Below are 23,936 nucleotides of genomic sequence, written 5' to 3' on the forward strand. Positions count from 1 at the left end.
TCTTTCTGTATAAAGAAAACATTCCAAAAGCAAGTCTTAAAATGATGCTAAGAACGATAAGTGTTGGGGGGGGGGGTGGTTGTGTTGGGGTTTTTTTTTCCTCTTTTGCCTGAAGTGGCAATTAGAGTTAAAACTAATGAAGTAGAAAAGCAAAGCAAATTTGTGCATGTAATCAAAACATAAAATCAGGTAACTATTGCAAATCTAACTAGCAGGCTAAGAAATTGTTACACGGGCTAAAGTGAATTAGAAGTGCAAGGAAAATTACTGCTAATGTTATTTGCTAAAACCAGGATCACATTAAACCAACAGAAGAGTTTAAACAAAGCCAACCAAAGGAATGACATACGTGCAAAGACCAAATTACATTAGGTCTGTATGCGGCAAGGGCAGAATTACAGGTTGGTGCTGATAAGTTACAAGGATATTTTCTCTGGATGGGTAAATACATCCCACAGGGCAACGTCAGGTCATAATATCCACATAGTGAACTGTAGCAGGTCAGGTCCTCAACAATCCTAACTGGTTGTACTGCCATCTCAGAGCCCAGCACAAAAGACATGGAGCTGTTGGAAAGGGTCCAGAGGAGGCCATGAGGCTGATCAGAGGGATGGAGCACCCCGCCTATGGAGAAAGGTTGAGGGAGCTGGGCTTGTTCAGCTAGGAGAGGGCTGCAGCATGACTTCATTGTGGCTTTCCAGCACCTAAAGGGATCTACAGGAAAGATGAGGAGGGACTCTTCAGCAGTGCATACGGTGACAGGACATGGGGTAATGACTTTACACTATAAGAGGGTAGATTTAGGGAAGCAATGGATGTTCCAATTCCTGGGAGTGTTCAAGGCCAGGTTGGATGGTGCTTTGGGCAGCCTGGTGGTGTCCCTGCCCTGCAGGGGCTTGTAACTAGGTGGCCTTTAAAGCCTCTCCAACCCAAACCATTAATTGATTCTATGCCCTAAATAGGCACCTCTGACTCAGAAGCTCTGCCGCAACCTGCTTGTCATATCCATCCCATGCACTTGCATGTGTCCAAAGCACTGATGGCTCAGGAGTCACTCATGGGCAAGTAGGAGCTCTAAGCTCAGCCTCCACAATCCTTCTGAGGCAGCAATGCTCTGCAACCTGCACCCAGATCAACAGGAAGCTCTCACTGGGACACAGCTGAGGATCAAGGCATGCAAGTAGGCCATCATTCAACCATCAATGAGCAGATCCTACAACCAGGCTGCCTCATGCAGCCAAATTTTATTAAAAGTATTCCATACAAATACCAGCTTGTACTGCATTATAGTGCAGCTCATCCTATGGTTGTCTTGCATGCGATTCCCTTGTTCCCACATCCTTGAAAAATCTCCTCTAAAGTGCCCAAATAATCTTTGCATACAAGAAATGCACAAGGAATAAATGCTTTATTCCATGGAAAAAATGGAAGCGGAGAACAGGCTGGGAGGATGCTGGCAGGAATGAAGAAAAGCAGCCACAGTGGGAGGGAGAGATGGAGGAAGGGAGGGAAAATCCAGGATATGAGCAAGGGCTGTGCTTGGAAAGCTTTCCCTCACACAAACCTCACATCAGCAAACCCTGTAGACCTCCTGAATTACTGGGGGACTCTGGGAAAAACATGCGGACATCACATGCTGAAACCACTGTTAGAGAACATAGAAGACACCCTGCCATTCTCACCAGGTACCAGGAGCACATATTGGTAGCTCACCAGCATATTTAAGGGAAACAAAAAAGGCAGCAAAGCACATTTCTGCTTTCGTTTTGAGAGCAAATCCATCTTAAAACAAAGAACGAATGTAGCATACCAGCACATACCAGCACGGGCTGACCCCTTACAGACCATCTCTGCGACATGCCACCCTGCTAACAGGATGAGGGACATATCTCTGGTAGAAGCTCCCACTAACAACCAGTGCCAACCCCACAAGCAACAGCAGCAGCAGCAGGGGAAGGAGTGGGAATTCCTGATCGCTTTTAGAGCTCTCATTAGCGAAGAAAATATCCTGCTGACCCTCACTGCACTCTGCTGCAAATACATTACATCTAATCAGGCAAATCTCCTGCATGTGAAATTGAAATTAGGCAGCCCAGGGGACCACTTCAGAATTTCTTGATTATTTTTTTTTCCTCTGATTACACCTAATACAAAGAAATAGAGGAGTAGTCCATTCCAAGCCTGCCCGAGGAGCACCTTGAGCCATTCAGTGCACCTGGAATGACCACACCGAGTCACCCCGAGCTTTTCAGTGCAATTGTATTTGACCTTTAATTAAAAAACACTTCTAGGCAGCATCCAATTTTTGCTGCTCCCTTGAGCGGGTTTCCACTCTGCAGGATCTGATGAATTTAAACCTTGTTTTATCCTTTCCGAAACTCTTTAAGGCATGAAAAGCACAGCATGTGGATTACATTTAGATACTTTTTGTTCTTAGTGCCAATTTACCATTGCTTGGACAAGAAGAATTTGTTTAAAGGATGATAAGGGGGGAAAAAAAAAGCTACAAACTTCCCATCACCTGACCAGACTTGAAGGCAGAACAGAAGCACATCAGGGCTACACCATGGTCCCCAGCAAACTACTGCTGGCAGCCCTCTGTGCAACCCCAGTGTCAGTGCAGCCTTGTCAGGACTATAGGAACTCTTGAATTTAGGGCTGATAATGATGACAAGGCAACAAGCACCAACAAAGAGCCACTACCAGTAAGAACTAATGGAGGACGGGCCTTAGCTCTGTGATAGGAAGTCTAGGCCTACGCCAATGGAGATGTCTCTCTTGCACCAGGCTGAGGCACCTCACTAGGGGAAGAACAGAGCATCCAACACAGCCATTTTATAGACAGAGAGGACTGGTTTTGTGTTGGAACCAGCCCTGCACCTTCCCTGTGAGCGCTAATCACTTCAACAAAAGCTGGAAGTAATAAAAAGCTATTCAGGATGCAGTCTGGAACAAATCTACCACGTTGTGTTGGTTTTTTTTTTCCAGGCAGTTAAGATATCTGTCAGGCTAGGAGGACACCAAACGCAGTGTGAAATGTGCTATGCATGCCTTTTACTTAAAAATACACACAGGCCAAATGGCTGAATGAATGCACACGTGTGCAACACGAGTGCCCTCCTCTCCTGAGAGCAGGCTGCTGCTCCAGCTCCTGAGCACCTACACCTCAGTCCTCCAAGAAGCACTTGTGTTCTCAGGGCAGCATTGAAGCACAGGCCAGATTTCCTCCTCAATCCCTCCCTCCCTCCGGCTGCATTTGAAAACCTTGGCCTCAGCAAACACATTTGTAACAGAGGCAAAGAAAAATTGGTATAAAGCTTAAAAGAGTACTTCGATTACTAAATACAAGAGTTCTAAAAGGTTTGCTTTGGGTTTAAATATGCAGGAATGAGGATGCCAAGGTTCAGCTTCCCGTGGAAGGCACTGCAGCCATTTCCTGCCTCATCACATTATAATTAACATGCCAAGACAGCTGGACTTTATCAGAATTGTTTCATCAAAAAGCAACAACCTTTGAAGACCATGGCCTTTTGTTTCCATCACTAAAGGCATAACCAGGCCAATTTCCATTGCTTATCCTTAATGATCACAGCTGTAATTTGCATGTAAATTGTCGGTTAAATAGTTTTAGATCTGCAGCACTCAAACCCTGGTTCAGGAAACGCTTAAGGAGCTCCTCTCTTAAGGGGCAGCAAACTGGTGGGATCCCAACAGCAGGAAGGTGGGAAGGGAGTTTGACCATTGCAGGGCACTGCCTCCCCCATGGCACTATCAGCGTGGACTTAAAACTACTCTTCAACTCCACATTGACTTTTCAATCAGTCTCACAACTCCATTTCTTAAATTAGATGGGGCCTTTCAGGTACAACATAAAATCTATGAGAGTAATGGCTAAGAATGCTGACGGGAAGGCTTAGAAGGTATCAGATAGGCAAGCTTCAGCGGTTTGCAAAAGGATCAAATTGAGTCCCACCCTGAACTTTCAGACAGCTCCGATCATGCCAAATCACAGTCATCTTTCAGCAAAGTTGTATTAATCCAACTGAGTTCCTATGATGCAACTTTTCATTGAAAACAGACTGTTAGCAGGAATGCGGTGCCACGGTCCTTTTGCTGGCTCCCACGCTTCCTGTTGAGTGCTCGTACAGCAGAAAGAAGGCTGGGCTGCACCCTGTGCCCACAGAGGGAACCAGCAGCACCTTGTGAAAGTCACTCTATGAGCACTTGCCTGGGAAGCGCTCTGTTTAGGTGCCATCTACCCACCAATGTCTCCTATCCAAACTCACCAGTTATCTTTGCCACCGCATTCCTGTGTCGGAGCAGCCTACAGCTGCTTAACCCCGGCCACTTCAAGCTGCACCTGTGCATCAGACTGGGGTAATGCACTAACAGATGGCAGGGGCCACGCCGGCAGCTAACTGCTTATATCACTTTAAATAGCATCTAATGTTTCATAGCTTCAGAGCGGGGCAGTCGTATACAATAGTAACTAACTAGGGTAGCTGAAATAAGGCGCGTGCTCCTCCATCCCAACAAGTGTTTCAAGTATTTAGTATCACTGCCAATTGCTAACAGGTCCAGGGAGCAAACACGTTGCTGGCTACTGCTTCTGCAACCAGCAGACATCTCTAAAGGAGGACTTCTATGTTTTTTGTGTTATTGCCTTTCCAAAGCATGAAGAACAGCAAACTACCAGCCACCCAATGGGATTCTGCAATGGTGCAGGGGGCATAAGGAACCAATATGAATTTTACTTTCTTTTTTTCTTAGCAGCTGTTCTATTTAGAGCCTATTAATAGCTTTCCAACTCCTCCAAAGGGATTGAAGTTGAACATCCAGCAAGGACTGAGACTCTTTTAGCCTCATTTTCATCATGCATAAGTAACACAAAATGTGGTTTTGGGTGAGAATTGCCTTATTTGGGACAAACCTTGAGACCTTTGCAGACAAAACCATTGCCTCCAAATCCATTCTTTCCAGTGAGATTTACGCACAGGTTAAGGACTGAGAGATTTGTCCTTAGAAACAAACTCAGTTTCATTTTTAAGGCTTCCATACCACCACCGCCTTTTAACCGTGTGAACTGGATCTTTGCTTCTTCTAGATTTCAGCCCAGAGCCAGAGAAAATTAAGATTCTCAGAGATTAACGAGAACGGATAAGGACTGAACTTCAATTTAGGAAGACAGGAAACTTCAGAAATACGAGCAAGAAAGGAGACAGAAAGTACAGACCAGGAAAGCGTGTTTAAAAGAATATTAGTTTATTTGTTCTTTTTTGTTCCAAATTACAAACCAGGAGAAACAGAAAATGGAAGAAGACAAAAGGTAACAGTATGCGATAGCACATGCAGTTAACAGTCGAGGAGCTCTGAAGGCAGGAGTGCAAGAAACTGGATGCTATTTTCCATGTGGAGCTTATCTTGCCAGGCACCTCCGGCAGCGTGCTGTTACTTACTCATCTGGTTGCTGTCATTCACAAAGTCCTCAGACCCATCATTGTCATCTTCATCATCCCCAGAAGAAAGAGCATCTGCACATTAAAAATAACCAAGACTTTTAAAGAGAGCACTTTGTGGATAAATATACCAATATGCTACATCTTATATTATCTACCAAGAAGAGAAGTTATGTTAGTTGTGCAGGAGCTATAGAAAAAGAAAACGCATGAATGTGTGTTCTTATAAAATTCCAACAAAACTAGCTAATAAACCTTAAACGCTACAGAAGCTTCCAAAGAGAGCTCGTTAACTCCAAAAATCTTTGGACTGAAAAAGCTTTGCTTCTCTTTGAGACATTCAGCTGACCAGAACTGAGCGCCTTGAGAGCAATTTGTCTCTAAACAAAGCAGAGTAAAAGGATGTAGGACAGCTTTTTTTTCCCTCTTAGGACTGGGGGAAAAAAACTTCATATTCATTTTACTGGTTTTATCATCATCATAACAGCAACTCTGTACAATTTAAACCTGTCACAGAGGCATAAAACAGAGGGCTACTCGGCAGCTATTAGTATAGACCCCATGAAGCAGAAGTTGTATATACAAACCAATGCCATTTTAGAATCAGGACAAAAGGGAAAATACCCGGAATATCTCAACTGCAGAACTCAGCTACACTTTCTGTGCCCAACTGGACTATTTCAAGTTCTATTATTATATATCTTTATATGACATTTTACAGCTTCTACATGCAAAACCTGTGTTTAGCTCACTCACCTGTAACATTTACAATGAAGTACAGAGTATCACTGTCTAGGGTCCTAATAGCAGTGCAAGCATAGAGGCCCGAATCTCTGGGTGAAGCATCTTTAATTTGTAAGTACTCCCCAATAATCACTGTCCTATTGTCGGGCCCCAAAGGGACCCCATCCTTAGTCCAACTGATCATGACGGCGTCTTTCAATTGACAGCGCAACTCAAGTGGTTCTCCTGGAAGTGCAGAGTGTACATCTGGCTGAGAGATTTGGTATTTGGTTGGTGGCTCTGCGAAGGTTGAAGGAAAGGAGGAAAAAAAAGAAGAAAGAAGGAAAGGAGAGAATTTCCAACACAAGTCAGTGAAGGCCCTTTTGATCCACGGAAATCACGTTCAATAAAAAGTTTCATCCAGATTAGCCCAGCAACCTGCCTTGCAAAACTGAATCACATGCAGATATGGATAAGCTGTATGTTCAAACAAAGTTAACCACAAAGAAAGCTCATTCCCTTTGGTAGGTCCCTTGTCGTGCCCTTTATCTCAGCTGCCACTGAGTCACAACCCACCCCACAGCCACACCATGCCAACCCCAGCTGCATCATCCCCATGGGGCAGTGGTATGGGGTGGATGGACCCCACCCCCAAGCACCCAGACAGTGCCATGCATTAGGGACTGCTTTTGTCACTGTTTTCACCTGACAGCCGCAGCATTGCTCTCCCATCACCCCTCTTCCCTTGTCAAGACAGAAAAGTAAATATGGGGGGGAAACGTGAACACATTTTCTGCTTGCTCCTGATGGTCACGTCTCCCAGCTGGCTGCTGCACTCATGTCCTACACAGACACCAACTGTGCTCCCATGAGTGAGCAAATAAATACAGCACACATTGCTTTCTGTTTGTTGGGAGTCACCGCTTTTAATATTCCCTCAGTGTCCACCCTTGCTTCTAAGAATACCGTGCCCTGAGAACCACATTTCTCCCATGTGCTCATTTCTCACATCACACCTTCAACAGAGAAGGCTGAAACAAGTGCCAAGTCCAAGCTAGCTGTTGGGTGGGTGCTTGGTCATGCTGAAGCTCTGTCACAACCCCAAAGGGACACTTGGGCATTTCAACTTGAAAGCAGCGAGCCCAGTTTCTCCCCCTGCTCACTCAGAAGCCACACAGTTTCATGGAGCTGGATGGTAGTTTGCCTGATGCAAAAAGAGACCAGATCCAGGGATGAGCCACTGCAAAGCCAGCAAAGCTCCTCCCGTCTCTTCCCTTAAGGCAAGTGTGTTTTTCAGACAGCAGATGTGGCACACATCCCAGCAGGGCAGTGGCTGCGAGAACCATTCCAGCAAAACCTGAGCAAGACCGTTTATGGGCACTATAACATTGCTCAGATTTAGATTTTATAACTGGCTCTCTACATTTCCCAGAGTGCAAAACTCCATCTCGAAGCCCACAACAAGCTACAATACAGCTTCACGTTTTACAAACTCATTCAGCCTTGCTGATGCAGCCAGGAATCCGTGGATCTGCAGTGCAGGTGTTACACTGTGCTGCTCAAAATGTCATTTCCAGAAGGAGCTCAGGCTGTTGCTACACATACAGCTGTAATAAATACATTTGAATATACTGGATAATATTTGTAATACAGAATCCAGTGTCAAAATAAACTAAAAATAATAATAAAAGCTGACACTGCCTTGCTAATTTACTTTGACGTTTACAAGACTTCTTTGTAAGCACTCCACCTGCAAATACATTTCTTTTACAGAGTTTACACTGCGCTGAAGAACCTACTGAGAGTCTTTTAAAAGGTCTTTGTTAAAGCCACCATGGGTGAGGACAGCTCAGCCCTCCCCCAGGTGCCTGTAAGGCTGTGCTGAGCAGCACCAGGACACTTGCGGGATGCTCACACAGGCTGCAAGAAAAACCATCTTCTACTTCCCATCCTTGGTTTCTAAAATGACTTGAATTCAAGTCTTCCAACACGAATCCAAATTCAAATACAGCTTTAAAGGGAAAACTAGCAGCAAAACATAGAAATAAATACAAAAACTGGGTATGTATTAAAGTATTCGAGTTTAGTAAATGCTATCCTCCTGCGTGCCTCTCTCATCGCGGTATCAGAGGAGATCCATCACCGAGTGTTGTCATGAAGTAATGAAGTCATGTTTGGAAATAGTGAGCTCTTTCAGGTGAGCCTTTGTGTTGCCAAACTAGAATGTAGCAGCACTTAAGACTGTCACTTTTTATAATGTTTGCCTATAAACTTTTCCAGTGTGGGTTTGAAATGGTGCCCAAATGCAAACAGAGAACAGGTGGGATTCAGAGGCACTATTAGCCTGTCCAATAGGTTCACAATGAAAATTGACAGGTTCAAACTGTTAACAAATTCCCAGCAGTGTATAAACAGCCGTACCCTGCAAAGTCAACTCCCCCAGGACACTGCACCCCTTCACAAGCCATTTGTTCACTGCCCTAAGATTTAGGGACAAATTTGCACACTGTATAATAACCACAGCAATGCTGCCCCTGAGGATTACACCAGGATTATTTCCCCACTTGCACATCTTTTCAGCACACCAGAGAAACAAGCCACGCTCTGCCTTCACTCGCACCCATCCTCTGGTGTTTGAGGCAACATTCTCCCAAACCCAAAGATCCTAAGCAAAAATAACCAGCTGGGTCTCAGGCAGGAGGGGGAGATGGCCCGGCACAAGCTGCCAAGTAAGGCTTGACGACCTGGCATCACATCTGATGACTCGATAACGCGTTTATGCTCCTCCTGCCTAAAACTGTATCCCTGAGCCATCCCCATAAACTGCTAGTCATCACCCGACACTTCATTTGGTGAGCTCTGTACAGCCCAGGATTCCTCTCTAAGGGACTTCACCTGCAAATCCTATAATTGTGGCATCAGCTCCCACTGCAAAGGTGCTTTAAGTGATGTGAATAACACCTGCCTGTCACCCTTAAAAAACAAACAAACAAAGGCATGTGTAACATTTCTGTTGACATTCTAAAGCACCAGAGAACAAGGCAGGGAACACGGCTTCTGCTATTGTTTTCTCCCAGCTACATCCTTGTTTGTAATAGTGCTGCACACAACGTGAGCATATTGAGACTTTATAGGTGGAACCACTGAACAGCACCCCATGGAAAACCAAGTCCCTGAATAAACACATAGTGGGAACCTTTTCTTCACCTGCTCACGCATGGTCACAGTGTGGTTCACGCCATCCAGCCATCAGATGGAGTATATACTGCCTGTATGAAAGCCACGACCACAATGGAGGACCGAGAACATTCTGAAAGCCCTATTAAATATTATTGTGAGGTGCACAATTACATTCCAAGTCATATTTCTATTCAAGATCAGTCACTGAAACGAGAGATTTATACTTCCTTATAAGATTTTAAATAATTATTAATTGTCTCCATTTATTAAAACGTTAACAAAGAACTGCTTATCTTAAAGCTCAAGGCATTTAGTTACTTAGTTACAGAGCCAAATAATTAAACAATCAGCTAATAGCTAACCCCAGCAAAGATTCTCACACAACTCTCCATAACACAAAAGCCTCAGATCCCATCAAGCCACTTTCGCTTCAAAAGGCTTTAGTAAATAACTAAACACTCACTACAGCATGCCCAGAAGGGTCAACAGACCTGACCTGTCACGAATCCAAGAGGTTCATTGCAAAACTAAATGTCCCCATGGGAGATGCCAGGCTGGCAAACACTCCTCCTGCTGCTTCTTTTTCTGAGAATTGCAGAAGATCCAGCAAAACCACTCAGGGTGAGCTACATGGAATGGAAACACTGAACTGTGCCTGGAGCAGAATAGCTACAGACCCCAGTGACTTTGAGTCAAACACCAAAACTTCCTGCTCTCTGCAGGAGATGCCTCTGGAGCTAATGAAAACCCAGGTATTAAGCAGGTTTGCAACCTTCGCATCTCCCTGGTACATGGTGCCAGGCTAATGTTAAGAGCAGCTCCACGTCTTCTTCTCATAGGACGATGGATAGCAAACTCAACTTACAAAAGCAATGGCCAAAAATGCAGAGTGGCTCCTGGCTGCTGTGACTAACTGCTGTTAGCCAACAGGGAACCAAAGTCACAAAGGCTGAGCACGTCTCCCTACACAAAGGGGGACAACACAGTGTTTGCAATTCATCCATCTGGTTCTCCGAAGTCACTGGATTCCCTGCTGTCCTATTTATGTCGTGTTTATGCCAGCGAGCTGCCAGCTATGCCCGGCTCTGCCTTGGCCAGGAAGTCAGGAAGTCTCTGTGCTCTGATAAAATACTTTCCTTTCAAAGCTGCTCATCTCCCTTTCATAATTTTAAAACATAAAAACATCCCGTGTCATTATGAACAACGCTCCAAAGAGCACAGATCATTTTTTTTCTCCCCTTCATTGTTTAAAAATATTAATTGTAATTATAAATAGAAGCTATACAGGCCTTATAGAAATCCTCACCAAATGCTCAGCACCAACAAGCAGGGGATACATACAACGGCTACAAACATAAAGTGGCAGAGCCTAAGTCTTGCCTTCTTCCTTTAAAACAAGCTCCTGGGATGCCGTGTTTGAAAACATGGCAACTTCCAAAAACATAATGCAGCAAACTCCAAAACAAACTGAGGTGTTTCTCCTGCCACCTCCTTTAACCCTATTATCCCTGCTCTATAAGGATAACGAAGCAAGCATTGCCATGTCATACATGCAGGATACTCCAGCAAGCATAGTTTCCAGCCACCCCGACCTGCTCCGGGCCTACAGCACCATGCCAATACCTACTGAGGATTACATATACCAAGATCATTAAGAAACATGAAATAAATGAATTGGTTCCAATTGAAATACTTGCCAATGTCATCACCAGTAAGGGAAAATATCACGTGGCCCTTAACTTGTTTTCCTAAGCCTTGAAGACTTAGAAGAATAAATCTGGTGATCAGCAGAGTTCCATCACTTGCAGATCCCCGGGCCAAGAGCAAAGATGCACCAAAAAGTTATCAGCAGATGAATACATCTATCTGCAATGCATCACGTTCTGCAGCATGCCAGAAGTTTCAGGACCCCAGTGTAGCCCAGGGAAGATTGAACCCCAAAGGCTTATATCAGGCCCTGCTGGGCAGAGCTGTGGAGGCAAACTGGGCCTCAGCCCCATTCTCCCATGGTCCCAGAGGTACTCGAGCTGTTACAGCCCAGCCATCATGGCTGCAAAGCAGTCACACTGACGTTTCACACCACATATCCATGTTTAAAGCAAGCAGAGTGCTCCTCAGAAGCAGAAGAAGAAAAAAAAACAACCTGTACATGTCCAGGCTTTGTGCAGAGATTAAGATTCCTCCAACTTGTAGCCTGCTTGCTCCTACCTGTCTTTATGGTTGTGACCGTTGAGTTACGGCTGCACAACCACATAACACACATCAAAAATGCCAACTATCACATGCTCGTGGGCTTGGCTGTGTGCTTCATGCTTCTGGAAGCTAAGCCAGGGAAGACATGGAGCGTGCCAAGTTCAAAGTAAACAGCAGAGAGACCAGCGAGGCCACCTCCTGCTGCTGGGAACGGCCTTCTGATTTCTTCCTGTTTGTCCCAGTTCTTCACGGTCTGCTCCTTACAGGATGAAGACTTCTTTATACAATAGCCAGTGTAAGACTTGGCTCCAGGCAAGGGACAAAGTAAGAAGCAATAAAACATCAGCCAGCATCAGTATGTTGTCCACACAAAGGCTTGGTAACAGGAGAGAGAGAAATCACTCCCAAGCTTGAATCACCACACCAAAAACCCTAATATGATTATACTGCCTTTTAATATGCAACTGATATGATGAGAAGCTGCAGGATCATCTTTGAGATGTGAACCTCTGGTTCCATGCAGCAAGATCCAAAACTCTCATTTCAAGACAAAAACTCCATTAGATGCACAAAACAAGAGTTCTGGTCCCTAAGCTAACTGAGAGCACTGGGAAGTACAATATGAATGTAACATATCTGTAGCACCATCTCAAAAATAATTAACTGCTCTTCAGAGTCATTACAGAAGAATCTTCTCATGTAATCTATCACACAATACAAAGGGGAAGGGAACATATCACCTTTTTCCAGACTCTCAAATGAAGAATGGAATGAAAAAAGAAACTTCTCTATCATTAAGGTAAAATACAAGAAGAGGCTGGGATCATTTGCTCGCTGTTTTTACTTTCAGCAGCAGCAGAATACAAAATCTTCCTGACCATTTTCTACATACAACCAAGTAACGAAGCAATTGAACCAACTTCATTGTCCAGCTTAGCATTAGAGTTCACCTGGGAAAGGCTCACAGCCCAGGCAAAAGGTATGAGCATGTACATTGAGTTGATCAGGGTTTTAATGTTCCCCATATTTTCTTGCATCTATTCCCATCTACAGCTTTTCTCCAGGTCCCTTATTTGCATTTCAAGAGCAGCATAAAAACAAAACAGAACACAGCATAAATCCAGACAATAAAAACACAACCCTTACTTCTTTTCCAGGTTTGCCAAAGGCTGTGCTTAGGACTATTACTATTCAACATGTAAAAGTAGTAAATTACAACCGAGAGGTTAAAAATTGCACAATTTCACCTTCGAGCACTAGTTCTGCAGGCTGAGAACATCTATTCACATTCCCTATAAGCAAGTCAGCAGTTGTTTCTTTTGTACACGGTCCCATTTTTACTTGACTATACAAATCCTCTTTAATTTCAGCAGCTCGTCTGGAAGTCTCATCTCGCTTATTCCCCACTGAAATTCATCTTCCCCACTTCCTAAGGTGGGATTTGGAAAAAGAAGACTTTTAACTAATGACTGTAGTATTTAATCATCGAGCAGTGAAGCTCTGCACAGTGAGGACCACGGACCTGGCAGCAAGGAGGAGCATTGAGCAAGCTCCAAAGTTAAAGCCAGGCTGGAGGGCTGCCCTTCCAGGTGCCCCACAAAGGGTTACTTTGAACTTGCAGACACCAGGGTCACTCGTTATTGTAGCAGTCACTCCTGGGCACTGTGCCATACGAATGGAAGATGGTTCGAATGTTTCTGGATTGTTAGTAGAAGGGTTATTAGCGAGCAGCCACGCACCGCAGATTTATTACAATGCCTCTGTGCTAATCCCATAGGGCTGAAATACCTGTGCTCCCCGGGTGAGTAAACAACATCAGCTGAATCTGGGTACTTCCAACACCATAGGATCTAAGCACAGCTATTTATTTATATAGGTGATTAAACAATGCTTAGCACAACCAAGCTCAGGAACTGCTCAACATTTAAACTTGTTTTTTTTTTTTCTTTAAATAATTATTAAAAACAGCTGGGTGGCCTAAAGCAGCCTTCACAATTATAGATGTTGCTTTTCTTGAAACAAATTAAACATTGCAACACAGACATTGAGCAGGGCACTTCACAAACTGGCAGAGCTGGTTGGATGCCCGGCTGCCCGGTCCTGCCAGCTGCTCACCTCAGCCCTGCACACTCCTCCAGGCCATCCTAAAGAATAAAGTGAATCCTACATAGTTGTTGTTTTCTTTATATACCACATCGTTTTATTACGTGCAAGAACTGAGTCGTAGCACAGCGTTCTGATCCACCTCTCTTCCACCCAACCGTGGTTTAACCTCCTACGGACACGTCCTGCATAGCACAGAGTGCTACAGCACGCCTGGCCGCAGCATCCAGCCCCAAATCCAGTTTAAACTTGGCCACAACTTGGACAAGCCCCCTGGGAGAAAGTCCGAGGTAATAACTCCGATGTCACAGAACCCCATTCCAAACAACACTCACAAAAAACTACAAGGGAGAGAAAACAGTGGGGAAAAAAAAACACAAAACCCCCCCACTATTTTCTCCTCCTCACCCAACATCTCTCATCCTCCTTTTCCTCCTCACCAGTTCCCCAGCACATCTCACTGCCTACCCCATCAAAGCTTCCCAAACAGAGGCTGTTTCCCCTTGTACAAACAGATTTTCCCCAGCTTGAAAGGCGAGGCAGCTCGAAATCAGTCAATGTCCCAAACTGATGAGCCAGTTCTTTTGTGGGGGAGGAAAAGCAATAATTACACAGAACTTGCAATGGCATGCGAGGAAGGGAATTAAAGTAGGTCACATCTCCGAGCTCCTCGGCTTCTCTGAGGTTCACCAAATGCTTTCTCTACAGTAATTTTAAAAATACAATTAAAATAAAAATAGCATGGCAGCTGAAGGAAACCGCAGAGTAGAATTCTGCCAGCACTGATCTTGCCCTTCTATCCCTCTCCTTGATACAGATAATGTCATTTGTGAGGTGACACGCAGTGAAAGGACACGAGCCAGCACAAACTGCAATCCGTGAGGCACATCCCTGTGCTAAGTGCTGGATGCTCTGATGCTCTGAAGCATAAAACCAGAGCTCAGTGCTCCTACAAAACAGGGGTTCATCTTACAAAGACACCAGTGACAGCTCAGAGATGGGACAGGACACACTGAAGACACACACTACTCACTAAGTTTACCCTACAGGTTCCGTACTGAGCACTGCCCTGCTCCCCACAGCCATCCCATGCACAGATTATCATGTTCCAACCAAAACCATTCATATCTGAGCAGGTCTGGGCGAAAACCAGGGGAATCAGGTCACACTGCTGCACCACCTCTCATCTTTTCAGACTTGTTTGGGGTTTCTGGCAAATTTTCAGCACAGATTTTGCATTTAACTGCACTGAAATAAGCTCTCCCTTTTAGTTAAGCCAGGTGTGCTACTGCAAATAGACAAGATGCAACTCGCCTAAGCAAATGATGGGTCTTTTGAAAAGAATACAGATTTATATGGCTGAAGAGTGTCGCTTCCGAAAGGGAAAATCTCTGCTTTCACTGTAAAGCTTCGATCACAAGGACTCACAAAATGCTTCACAGACTAAAATCTGACAGTGAAGGGCTGCTATGTATTTTTCCTCACATCTCCATCTCTGCCTAAATTTGATATTCACAGTAAGGAAGAAGAAAAAACAGTCTTTGAACTTATTTCCTAAAAGGCAAGCGATCATTCCTGCTGAAGCTGGATACAGACATACACTCATTAAGGGCTATGCGACAGTTGTTATTGCAACACCACAATAGTCCATCATCTCATGCATACACAACCTTGCATAACCGGGGCTGTCAGCATTTCCATTGTAAACGCTGCTCTCAAAGGCTTGCAACTTGCCTGTAAAAAGTTACGATAGCCTGAAATCCACTGCACGTCCTCTGCCAAGGAACAACTATTTCAAAATTAAAAACTGAGTTGCCATTGGAGTCGGTCAAAGGAAAAAATAAAAAGAAATAAATAAAACTCAGCACGTTTGAAAACCTTTTGGCCACCTGCAACATTACCCTTCAAGCCTGTGGATTAAGCAGAGCGCTTTTTGTAAGCTCCATACTTCTCTGGGTACCACACTATAACATGTTTATATGTTGTTCATTATCCATGAACTCAGGTGACAAATCAGCCTCTCTAGAGTCCACCATCAGAACACAACCCATGGCAGAAAGCTTTGCTCACCGCAGCTCCTAGCAGATTCCCAAACAAGCATTCAATGCCATTTTAAACTATGATGTTTTATTTCACAGGACACAGAATTATGCTGTCCCTTGTGGAAAGCTTAAATTAGTCCTTTGAAATTCGACCTAAATTAAAAGAACTGAAATGCTGTTATTGCACTAGGCGAGGGCTCCGAGCGGGCACTCCAAGGCCAGCTTCACTGGATAGGGAAGAGGCTAAATTAGCTGCCCAGCAGAACGATAACACACAGCCTGGGCAAAGAAAGGTCAAGGGAGAGCTTGCTATTTATCAAATTTATGTCTAAACTAATTATTCAGTTCACAAAGTAACCCTTCAAGCCATGTGTGCGGTCAAAGCCCTTTTGTAACGTTGGCTGTCAAAGGCCTTCACGGGCTGGGTACACAGAAAGAGAATGGCTCCTTTATGCACGCTGGGACAGACTCATTTCTAAATATTTAGAAGTAGAAAGTCTTTGTGCTCCCTGGGATAAAAAAAAACATATCTGTAAACACTTGATACAAGGCAGAAATCGATTGCTGACAGTCTCCAAACCCGCTCCTACAGGTCCTGCTTCTGCTTACACCACCTCAGCCTTCACCTTGCCATTACGGAATAAGCAAGCGAACACTGCAATCAACAACAAACAGACCCAGGATCCAGCCCTTAGTGGGAATCCATGGTATCAATATTGGCACTATGGTTTACTACGGCTCAAGATACCCTCTTCAGCGTGAGCATCTTTACACATCCCAGAGCAACACTGAATGGGCACAGATCAGGCCCAGAGCCCGACACTGTATGAAAGCAGCTCAGAGAAAGGTGCTACCAAAGGGATCAGATAAACTGCAGGTAACAAAACAAAACACCTCGGTGCACGTGTACACACAGCTATGCAGCTCATTACCCTGAGAGATGAATACTGCTTGTGCTAAAGCAGGTATTGAAATACAGACCCCAAAGAAAGTGGTCCCCTAAGTTGTGTTTAGCTAAGAGATGACTGTATTTCAACCAGGGTTTATTTATTACAGCTGAAGGAACAAAAGCCACAATCTCAATTCCTGTTAACATTGCATGCAGCTTCTTGAATATTCTGAGTCACTAAGACAATAAAGAACAACAATACAAGCACTTAGCACCAAAAAAAGACAAAATCCAGGGCATGTCCATGAAGAAAGACCAAGGAACAGATCAAAGTATGTCACAAAAGGTCACAGCCCTGGCGACCTTCTCAGCTGGTCTAAAATGTCACTGTCCTAATGACTGCTCAGTCAGTCACCCAACCAAAAGCATAAGATTTGGAGCACCTGACTGCCTCAAATTAGCTGTGACCAAAATGTTTGGCATTCACTAAATTAAAAAAATAATAACAATAAAAGTCAGCTTTGTCTTTGAAGAGATTTTTTTACAAGAGCGTTTTGTTCTCCTTTCAGCACCAAGAGCTTGTGGGTGGCAGTGATGGAACCAACGAAGGTGATTCAGTAAAGAGTGGGTTTTGTTGTGTTTTTTTTTTTTAGAGTAGGGTTTAACAAAGTACATAAAAGAGGTTTTATTTCCCAAATCTCAGATATAAATCCCACACAATTGCCTGTACTCTACAGCATAAAAGCTCTTATTATACCATTAATATTATACCATTAACTGAGAAGCTCTTTCTTGTAACAACTCAAGTTCTTACATCTAAAATCATCTCATGTATGTTAACATTCCTGCCCAGGGAAGAAGTTTTCAGTAGGTTTTTAGCAATTTACTCTTTGATTCTCACCCATTGGATATTCCTCATGGAAAAAGCATATTTTGAAAAGAAAACTGTTAAAGCATAAGTTAAATATTTTAACCTTTCTTCCTGCATGATTCACGCAATCACATTCTTCCCTGTTTAGCCCTAAAACTAATGGACCTCCCTACAAACAGCCCATCTGAAACCAGAACTATCCCTGATTTTGTCACTCCTCTGAAAAGCCAAAACGGCACCAGATGTGCAATTAACAAAACATACAGTAAGCGGTGATGAGAGTTGAGCTTTCTCAAATTCTCATGTTACCTTCAGAAGGGGAGGGGACGAACCAAAAAGGCTTTGCCATCAACAGTCTCTGCCCGTGACAGATGACAATATTGCTACGCTGCATTCATTTTGCTTCAGGAACGCTTGCTAGGGAGGAGGGCTCATCGTCTCTAAATAATTTTTCCCCTGCCATCAATAAAAATGTACTTGGAAGAGAGTCTAGAAACGCGTTAGCTGGTGACGTCTATTTTTAGAGGCAGTGGATAGAAACAAATACGCTTTGCATGGAAGTGGACTGAGTAAAAACAAGGCTGTATCGCTGGATGTGGGCAGCAAGACACGTATAGGCCAAACTCCCCTCAGAAAGCTCGCCTGATGAAATATGGTTTATGGGTTACTATGTTGTTTTGACAGTTAATAGAAATTCAATCAGCCCTCCAAATGACAAATAAAACTAGAAGAAGGAAGCCTTGCTTTTTCCCAGGGTGTTCAGCAGGCAGAAATGATCCTACGCTCTCCATAAAATGGAGACAAATACAAGTGGCTCAGGACAACAAGAAAAGCAGCCCTTCCTTAGCTCTATAAAGAAAAACACTTTGCAAAGTTTGAAGGTGGGATAACCTACAAGAACATACCAACAGGTGCAGGCTCAAGGTAGGAGATTTTATCGGAGCACCTCTTTCAGTGCAAAGGTTTCAATCAGTTTTTGCTTTCACAGCAATAATCTCTCCTTGCTATTCAGATCTCCTCATGTGCACTTCCAGACCCAGCGGTCCAGACAGCGTACTGATTGTTCTTGGACATGAACAACAAAAGGGAAATTTATAGCAACCAGCCACAAACACCAATAGGGCCGCGACATCTTCCTTTGCAGAGTGCCCTGCAAAGCTAAACAATCAGGGCATGCGAATAAAAACAACTGGCATTTCTTTTTCCTCCCAACTTTCCAGGTAGTTCAAATCACAGTGACGTACAGCTACCCAGCGGTGTCCTTTCTTAAGCAATACATAACAGGTACATAAGCGCAACAGGTTTCCTTAAAGACCCGTTCCTGAAAGCTTTCAGCTGTACACTGTGATTATACAACGCGATGACAGTCCCAAGTGAAATCACTGACACCACTGCTTGCACAAGATTAAATAAACGCATGCTTGCATGAACACAGTCCGCGTGTGAATAGGAGAAGTTGGAAAACATAACTCTTGAGGGCAAATCTGTTACTTGCCTTCTATTTACCAACGCGCATAAAGCTGTTGACTTCAATTTCAGCTGTTGACGTACTTAAAATTAACTCCTTTTGCAGAATTAAGTACACTAGAATGATTTACCTTCGGGTTCCAAAGTGGCATCTTCAACAACTAAGTTAAACGACGGTCGAGCCAGGGAAAGTCCAGCCATGGTGACCACCACCAGGCAGATAAGGCAACCCAAATCCCAGCTGACCATCTTTTTAGAGTAAGTTCCTGGTCCATTTCCATATCTCCATGTGGACTTTAATCCCATCTGAGCACCTCTACAGGAGCATGGACAGAACGCAGTGCCTTCGGCCAGGGCAATCCCTCCTCACTGGGAACGGCAGCGACTGCAGGGAGAGAGATTAAATGCTGTCAGCAAAACCACCCTACATGCAAAGCAGAAAACCCCACAAAGTCCCATACAGAGCTGAGGAGAAGGGGGGAGGAGGAGGATGGGAAAAATACTTTTCCAGCTTCAAGTATATGTGAAAAGTGAGTGACTTTTCATTTTCTGTTAGCAGTTTCCATCATCACCCGAGGTGTAACCAAGTCCTCCTTGTTTTCACAAAATCACTTCTCAGCACGTATTTAGGGCTCTTTCACCGACAGAAAAATATACATTTTAAATAATAATAATAATAAAGGCGCACACATGTACAGACACATAACCTGTAATGCTGCAAAATTACCACAATTATACAAATGATATTCTTGTTATTGTTTGAAGGTTTATGTAAGCTTTTTCGTTCCCTCACCGAGGCGGATCCGCAGGCAGCTGAAGTTTCAATAATTCAGTAGTTTTCCACTATAATAACAGTTGAAAAAGACTCCTTACGCTCAGACAGCCCATAAAACCTTACTTTGCCTCAGTAATTCCAGCTCTCCTGTAGGTGTACCCTCTTCCACCTCAGTTCAGTGCAAGTTAACATCTGAGCGCCCCATGCAGGTAACAGGGTCCCATCTTCACAGAGGTACTGGTTAACTACACTGCATTCCAGCCATATAAACCTGGGCAGGAATTGCACATGAGACCTCCCCAGCATCATTTTCCACTCATACATGTTCAGCTGCACAGCATGCACACACAAGCGTCCTCTTTTCAAAGGTCCTAATGAAATACAGGTTTCAGATAAGGGGGAAAGAAGTTCATTTCAATCCCCATAAAATGAATTTCAATAGATGGAGTTGAGTGTTTTGTTAGCACTGCCACGGGCTGATGGAAGAGAAATGAGAAACAGTGCCAAAGAAACCTAAGAGGACCCCAACAAGCACCACACCAAGAGCATCCTCACAGAGTGACCCAACAGCTCACCCTGACAACTGCACTGTATTTCCCCCCCCAAAATACAAGGTGGCACACCACTGTCGATGGATAAATCAAGCAAGCTGTTCAAATCAGCCAATAACTCATCTTAGAAGTAATGAGACCCAACTGAAGCTTAGAGAGCACTGATCTTGGGGAAAGAATTGCATAAAACCTCTTTTTTCCCCCCTCCTGCCCCCATCCTTAAATAGAGGGGGAAAAAAAGAAGCCTGAGCTATGGTACCACAGCATGTAGAACTCAGCAAAACGAACACATGTTCTGCCTTTATGGAGCCAACCATTAAGGAATGTATTCAGACTTTTTCAGCCTCTCACTCAGGGCTGGAAACTGAACTCAGCTCCCAGAAATGGGGACAGGTGTGTGTGGGGCATCCTTGGAAGCCCCAGGCTCTGCAGAAGCAGATTTGAGAAGAGATCCAATTGGGTAAAGGGTTCAGACACAGCATTTCAGGTGAACCTCTGCCTCTCTGGGGCAAGCGTTTCCCATCCCAGCTCAATGCTCCGCTGCTCCTTTAGAGACTGAAGCAGAGCACGACACCACAAGCACACAACAGTTCCACCTCCAGCAGAACCAAAGCCAGACCACTTCACAGACACTGGGGAAGAACCCACAGAGCACCTCCCTACAAGAGGGCAATGCAGGTGTGGAGCCCAAGTTCTGTCCCGAGGACGGGTCTCAGCCTCTGACTCACAGCCCCACAGCACAGTTTATCCAGCTGTAAAGCAGGTATAAATCCTAATTAACAGACTGGAGGTAAAGCTAATTTAATTTCCATAAATCATCCCGTAAAGCCTGATTAAAGGCTACGTATATAAATGCAAAGCTTAACCATATTTTTTCGCAAAAAGAAAACATACCAGAATGCTATCATATATCCCAGACTCTTTTCTAAACAGCATTAATCCCACCTACATTTCAGCAGCACAGGATTTCCAGGCTGCATTCAATGCCATTTAGAGCCGTGTGCCCATCCCGAATGGCAGCACTGCTCACCTGGAGGAGGCTGCCAGCTCCTGCACTGAGCATCCAACAGCAGCACGGAGGGACTCTTCCCCTGCAGGGTAACACCAAATTCAAAGCCTGGGCTCAAGAAGGTGCAGCAAAGCGACACTCAGAGCTTTGGGCCCATCCGCAGAACCCAAATCTACAACCACGGTCCAAACGCTGCCCGTTCCCAAACCAAACGGAGTCCAACGAAGACCAAAAGAACCCAAATTCTTTTCATAGTTTGATGGCCACAGTCGCCGGGGAACGGCTCCCTGGAAGGACCTCCTGCGCTGGTTAATTATGTACCTCTATCTCAATGTTTGGAACACAGCCCCAGCATGCTTTTTGGCCTCCACAATTCTGGCTTCCTGACTACAATACCATAATCCCTCCTGGAGTCTCAGACTCAGTGAAAGCCACACGTAGTGTTTATTTTTCCCCTTGAAAGGGAACTCTGTCTCTCCTCTCAGCCTACACTTCGGGGAGGAGTTGTCAGCCCCCAATGATTGATGGCTCTCCTTGCCACTCGCTCATCAAGTCAATTTTCACCTCGTCACATACCTGCCCAAATTTCTGTGCCAAACTGACGAGCATGGGAACGCAGACTGGTTTGGGAGCCCAACCAAATTCCTCCGAGCTCTCCTCCACTTTTGAGCACACTCGCTCGCAAACAAGTAGTTCTTGTTCAGCAGTGGCATTAATTAAATTCAACGCTCAGTGTTCTTTTTAATCTACTCCCATTGTTGTTTATAAGATGTTTATCACTCCCCGGGGACGGTCCAATTTGTACAGCATGTTAACCAAATCAATACGCTGCTCATCGGGCAGCTCTTAGCAGCGCTCTCTATTAAGGCAGGGAATAGCGAAATCTGAACGAAATACGGAGCTTCCCCCAATGCCAGCACCCGGCAGCTTCCCTACAACCATCCGAGCACACCGAGCTCCCCAACGAGCGCATATGGGCTTAAATATTGACACCTATTTATACGGAGATGCAGACATACGTACGCACGCGTCTCCATCCCCGCTCAATCTCCGAGCAAATCTGAGCATCACAGCTATTAAACATTAATTCTGGAGGACTAATGGGAACCGGCTGGCAAGCCTCCGTACTTTCGCATTGTTTGAACTTCTTTCATTCGCTTTCCAGGACTATCCTGTTTTTCTCAAGTCTTTTACCACTAAGAGATGAGGAGGGGGGGGAAGAGAAAAAAAAAGATCTGCATTTTAATTGACATTCCAGAGAGAGAGAGAAGTCCAGAGGCTGTTGATTGCTGTCTATTCAGCCCAAACAGGCTTTTCAGATGAAAATGAGTAAAGGCTAGTGGAAGATTTACAGGGATTTGGTACAAAGGAGACAATGAAGTTTTAAATGTTGATAGCGTTTCACACCGAACGCATAATGGCTCACTGTTTGAACGAGCCGTTTTGCATTTAAACCTATATATCACCGCGGATTTCTTTTTTTACCCGGTGCGGGACGGGGGGCGGTTCCGCTCCGCCGAGCATCGCTCCGTGGGGAGCTCCCGAGGGCTGAGCTGCTCTCAGCCCCGCTGTCACCGTCCCCTAAAGGTTTCGCCGCATCGGACGGGACCGCAGACAGCATCCCGAGCCTCCCCGTCCCGTCGGGAGCGCCGCGAGCCCTCCCCTCCTCGGGTTTGCCCCCACTCCCCCCCAACACCTTTCCCCTCCCTACCCCCGGCCGTGCCATTACCTGAAGCCGGTCGGCTCCGCGGCCGCGCTCACTCGTCGGGCAGCCCCGGCGGGGCGGGCTGGGGGCCCCGCAGGGCAACGCGGCGCATCCCCCGCGGGATGCGGGGCTGGCGGCGGCGGGGCGGCGATGCAGGAGCCCGCCCGGCGTCCCGTCCCCTCGCTGCGCTGCGGCGCTACCGCCTCACTGGGGCGAGCCCGCCGTGCCCGGCGCCAGCAGCCTCCTCCCCCGCGCGGGCATCGCCGCGGGTCCCGCTCCGCTCCATCCAGCCGCCCTCCCCGTGCCGCCGCAGCTTTGTCAGTCCAACAACCCCCCTCTTTTTTCTTTTTTTTTTTTTTTTCCTTCTTTTTCGCCCTCCCTCTCCCTCTCTCTCCCTCTCTCTCTCTCTCTCTCTCCGCACGCTCCTCCGACTCCTTCCTCCCTCCTCCCCTGGTCACTCCCCCAGCTGCAATCCGAGCCGTTTCCTGGACGGCGCTGCTCGGCTCTGCCAATCGCTGCGGCTGCGGTACGGAGCCCCTGCCCCCGCCGCACAGCCCGGCCCGGCCCCGGCTCCGGTCCCGCTGGGGATGCGAGCGTTGCTCTGCCCGGTGGGGAGGGCGAGGCGGCCGCCCCCAGCCCGCACGCAGCCCTGATGGCACCCGCACTCACTCACGGTACCACCTCGGCCACCTGACTGCGGGGGGTTTGTAGGACCAGAGGCTACAGCAGCGCTGCCCCAACCCGAGGCATGGTGACACCCAGCAAACACCACCCGTGTGCACGGCGTGGGGTCAGCTGTGTGTTGGTGATGCAGCAGCGGTGCCCGAAGTGATTTAAAGTGATGCATAATATCGGTATCTAAAATTGAGTATAATTTAATAAAGCTTTTACTTTAGATACCATTAACTAAAAGGTTGCTAGCGCAGTCCGTGCAATGCTTGCTCTGTAGAATCGGCCTGACAACTGAATCAA

At 45.6% G+C, this 23,936-nt stretch overlaps 1 protein-coding gene across 13 annotated transcripts in view; it reads right to left on the minus strand.

Moving 5' to 3' along the window:
- Positions 1 to 23,100, minus strand: part of FGFR2 (fibroblast growth factor receptor 2) — a 68,222-nt gene extending 45,122 nt beyond the window's left edge. For 4 of the 13 annotated variants that reach the window (XM_015867440.2, XM_015867437.2, XM_015867439.2 and 1 more), the window contains exons 1-4: positions 22,989 to 23,100; positions 19,056 to 19,309; positions 6,213 to 6,479; positions 5,457 to 5,531 (exon numbers count right to left, since the gene is read on the minus strand). In XM_015867440.2, coding sequence (XP_015722926.1) covers positions 5,457 to 5,531; positions 6,213 to 6,479; positions 19,056 to 19,230 — 517 coding nt within the window. In that variant the 5' untranslated portion in view covers positions 19,231 to 19,309; positions 22,989 to 23,100. Of the gene's footprint in view, positions 1 to 5,456; positions 5,532 to 6,212; positions 6,480 to 19,055; positions 19,310 to 19,717; positions 19,735 to 19,822; positions 19,843 to 21,280; positions 21,469 to 21,835; positions 21,929 to 22,988 lie in introns of those variants that run through there. The other 9 variants (XM_015867446.2, XM_015867444.2, XM_015867443.2 and 6 more) reach the window with 6 other exon arrangements.
- Positions 23,101 to 23,936: the final 836 nt, after the last annotated feature.

This window comes from Coturnix japonica, chromosome 6, assembly GCF_001577835.2.
Source record: "Coturnix japonica isolate 7356 chromosome 6, Coturnix japonica 2.1, whole genome shotgun sequence".
In the NCBI taxonomy this organism is placed as follows: Eukaryota; Metazoa; Chordata; class Aves; order Galliformes; family Phasianidae; genus Coturnix; species Coturnix japonica.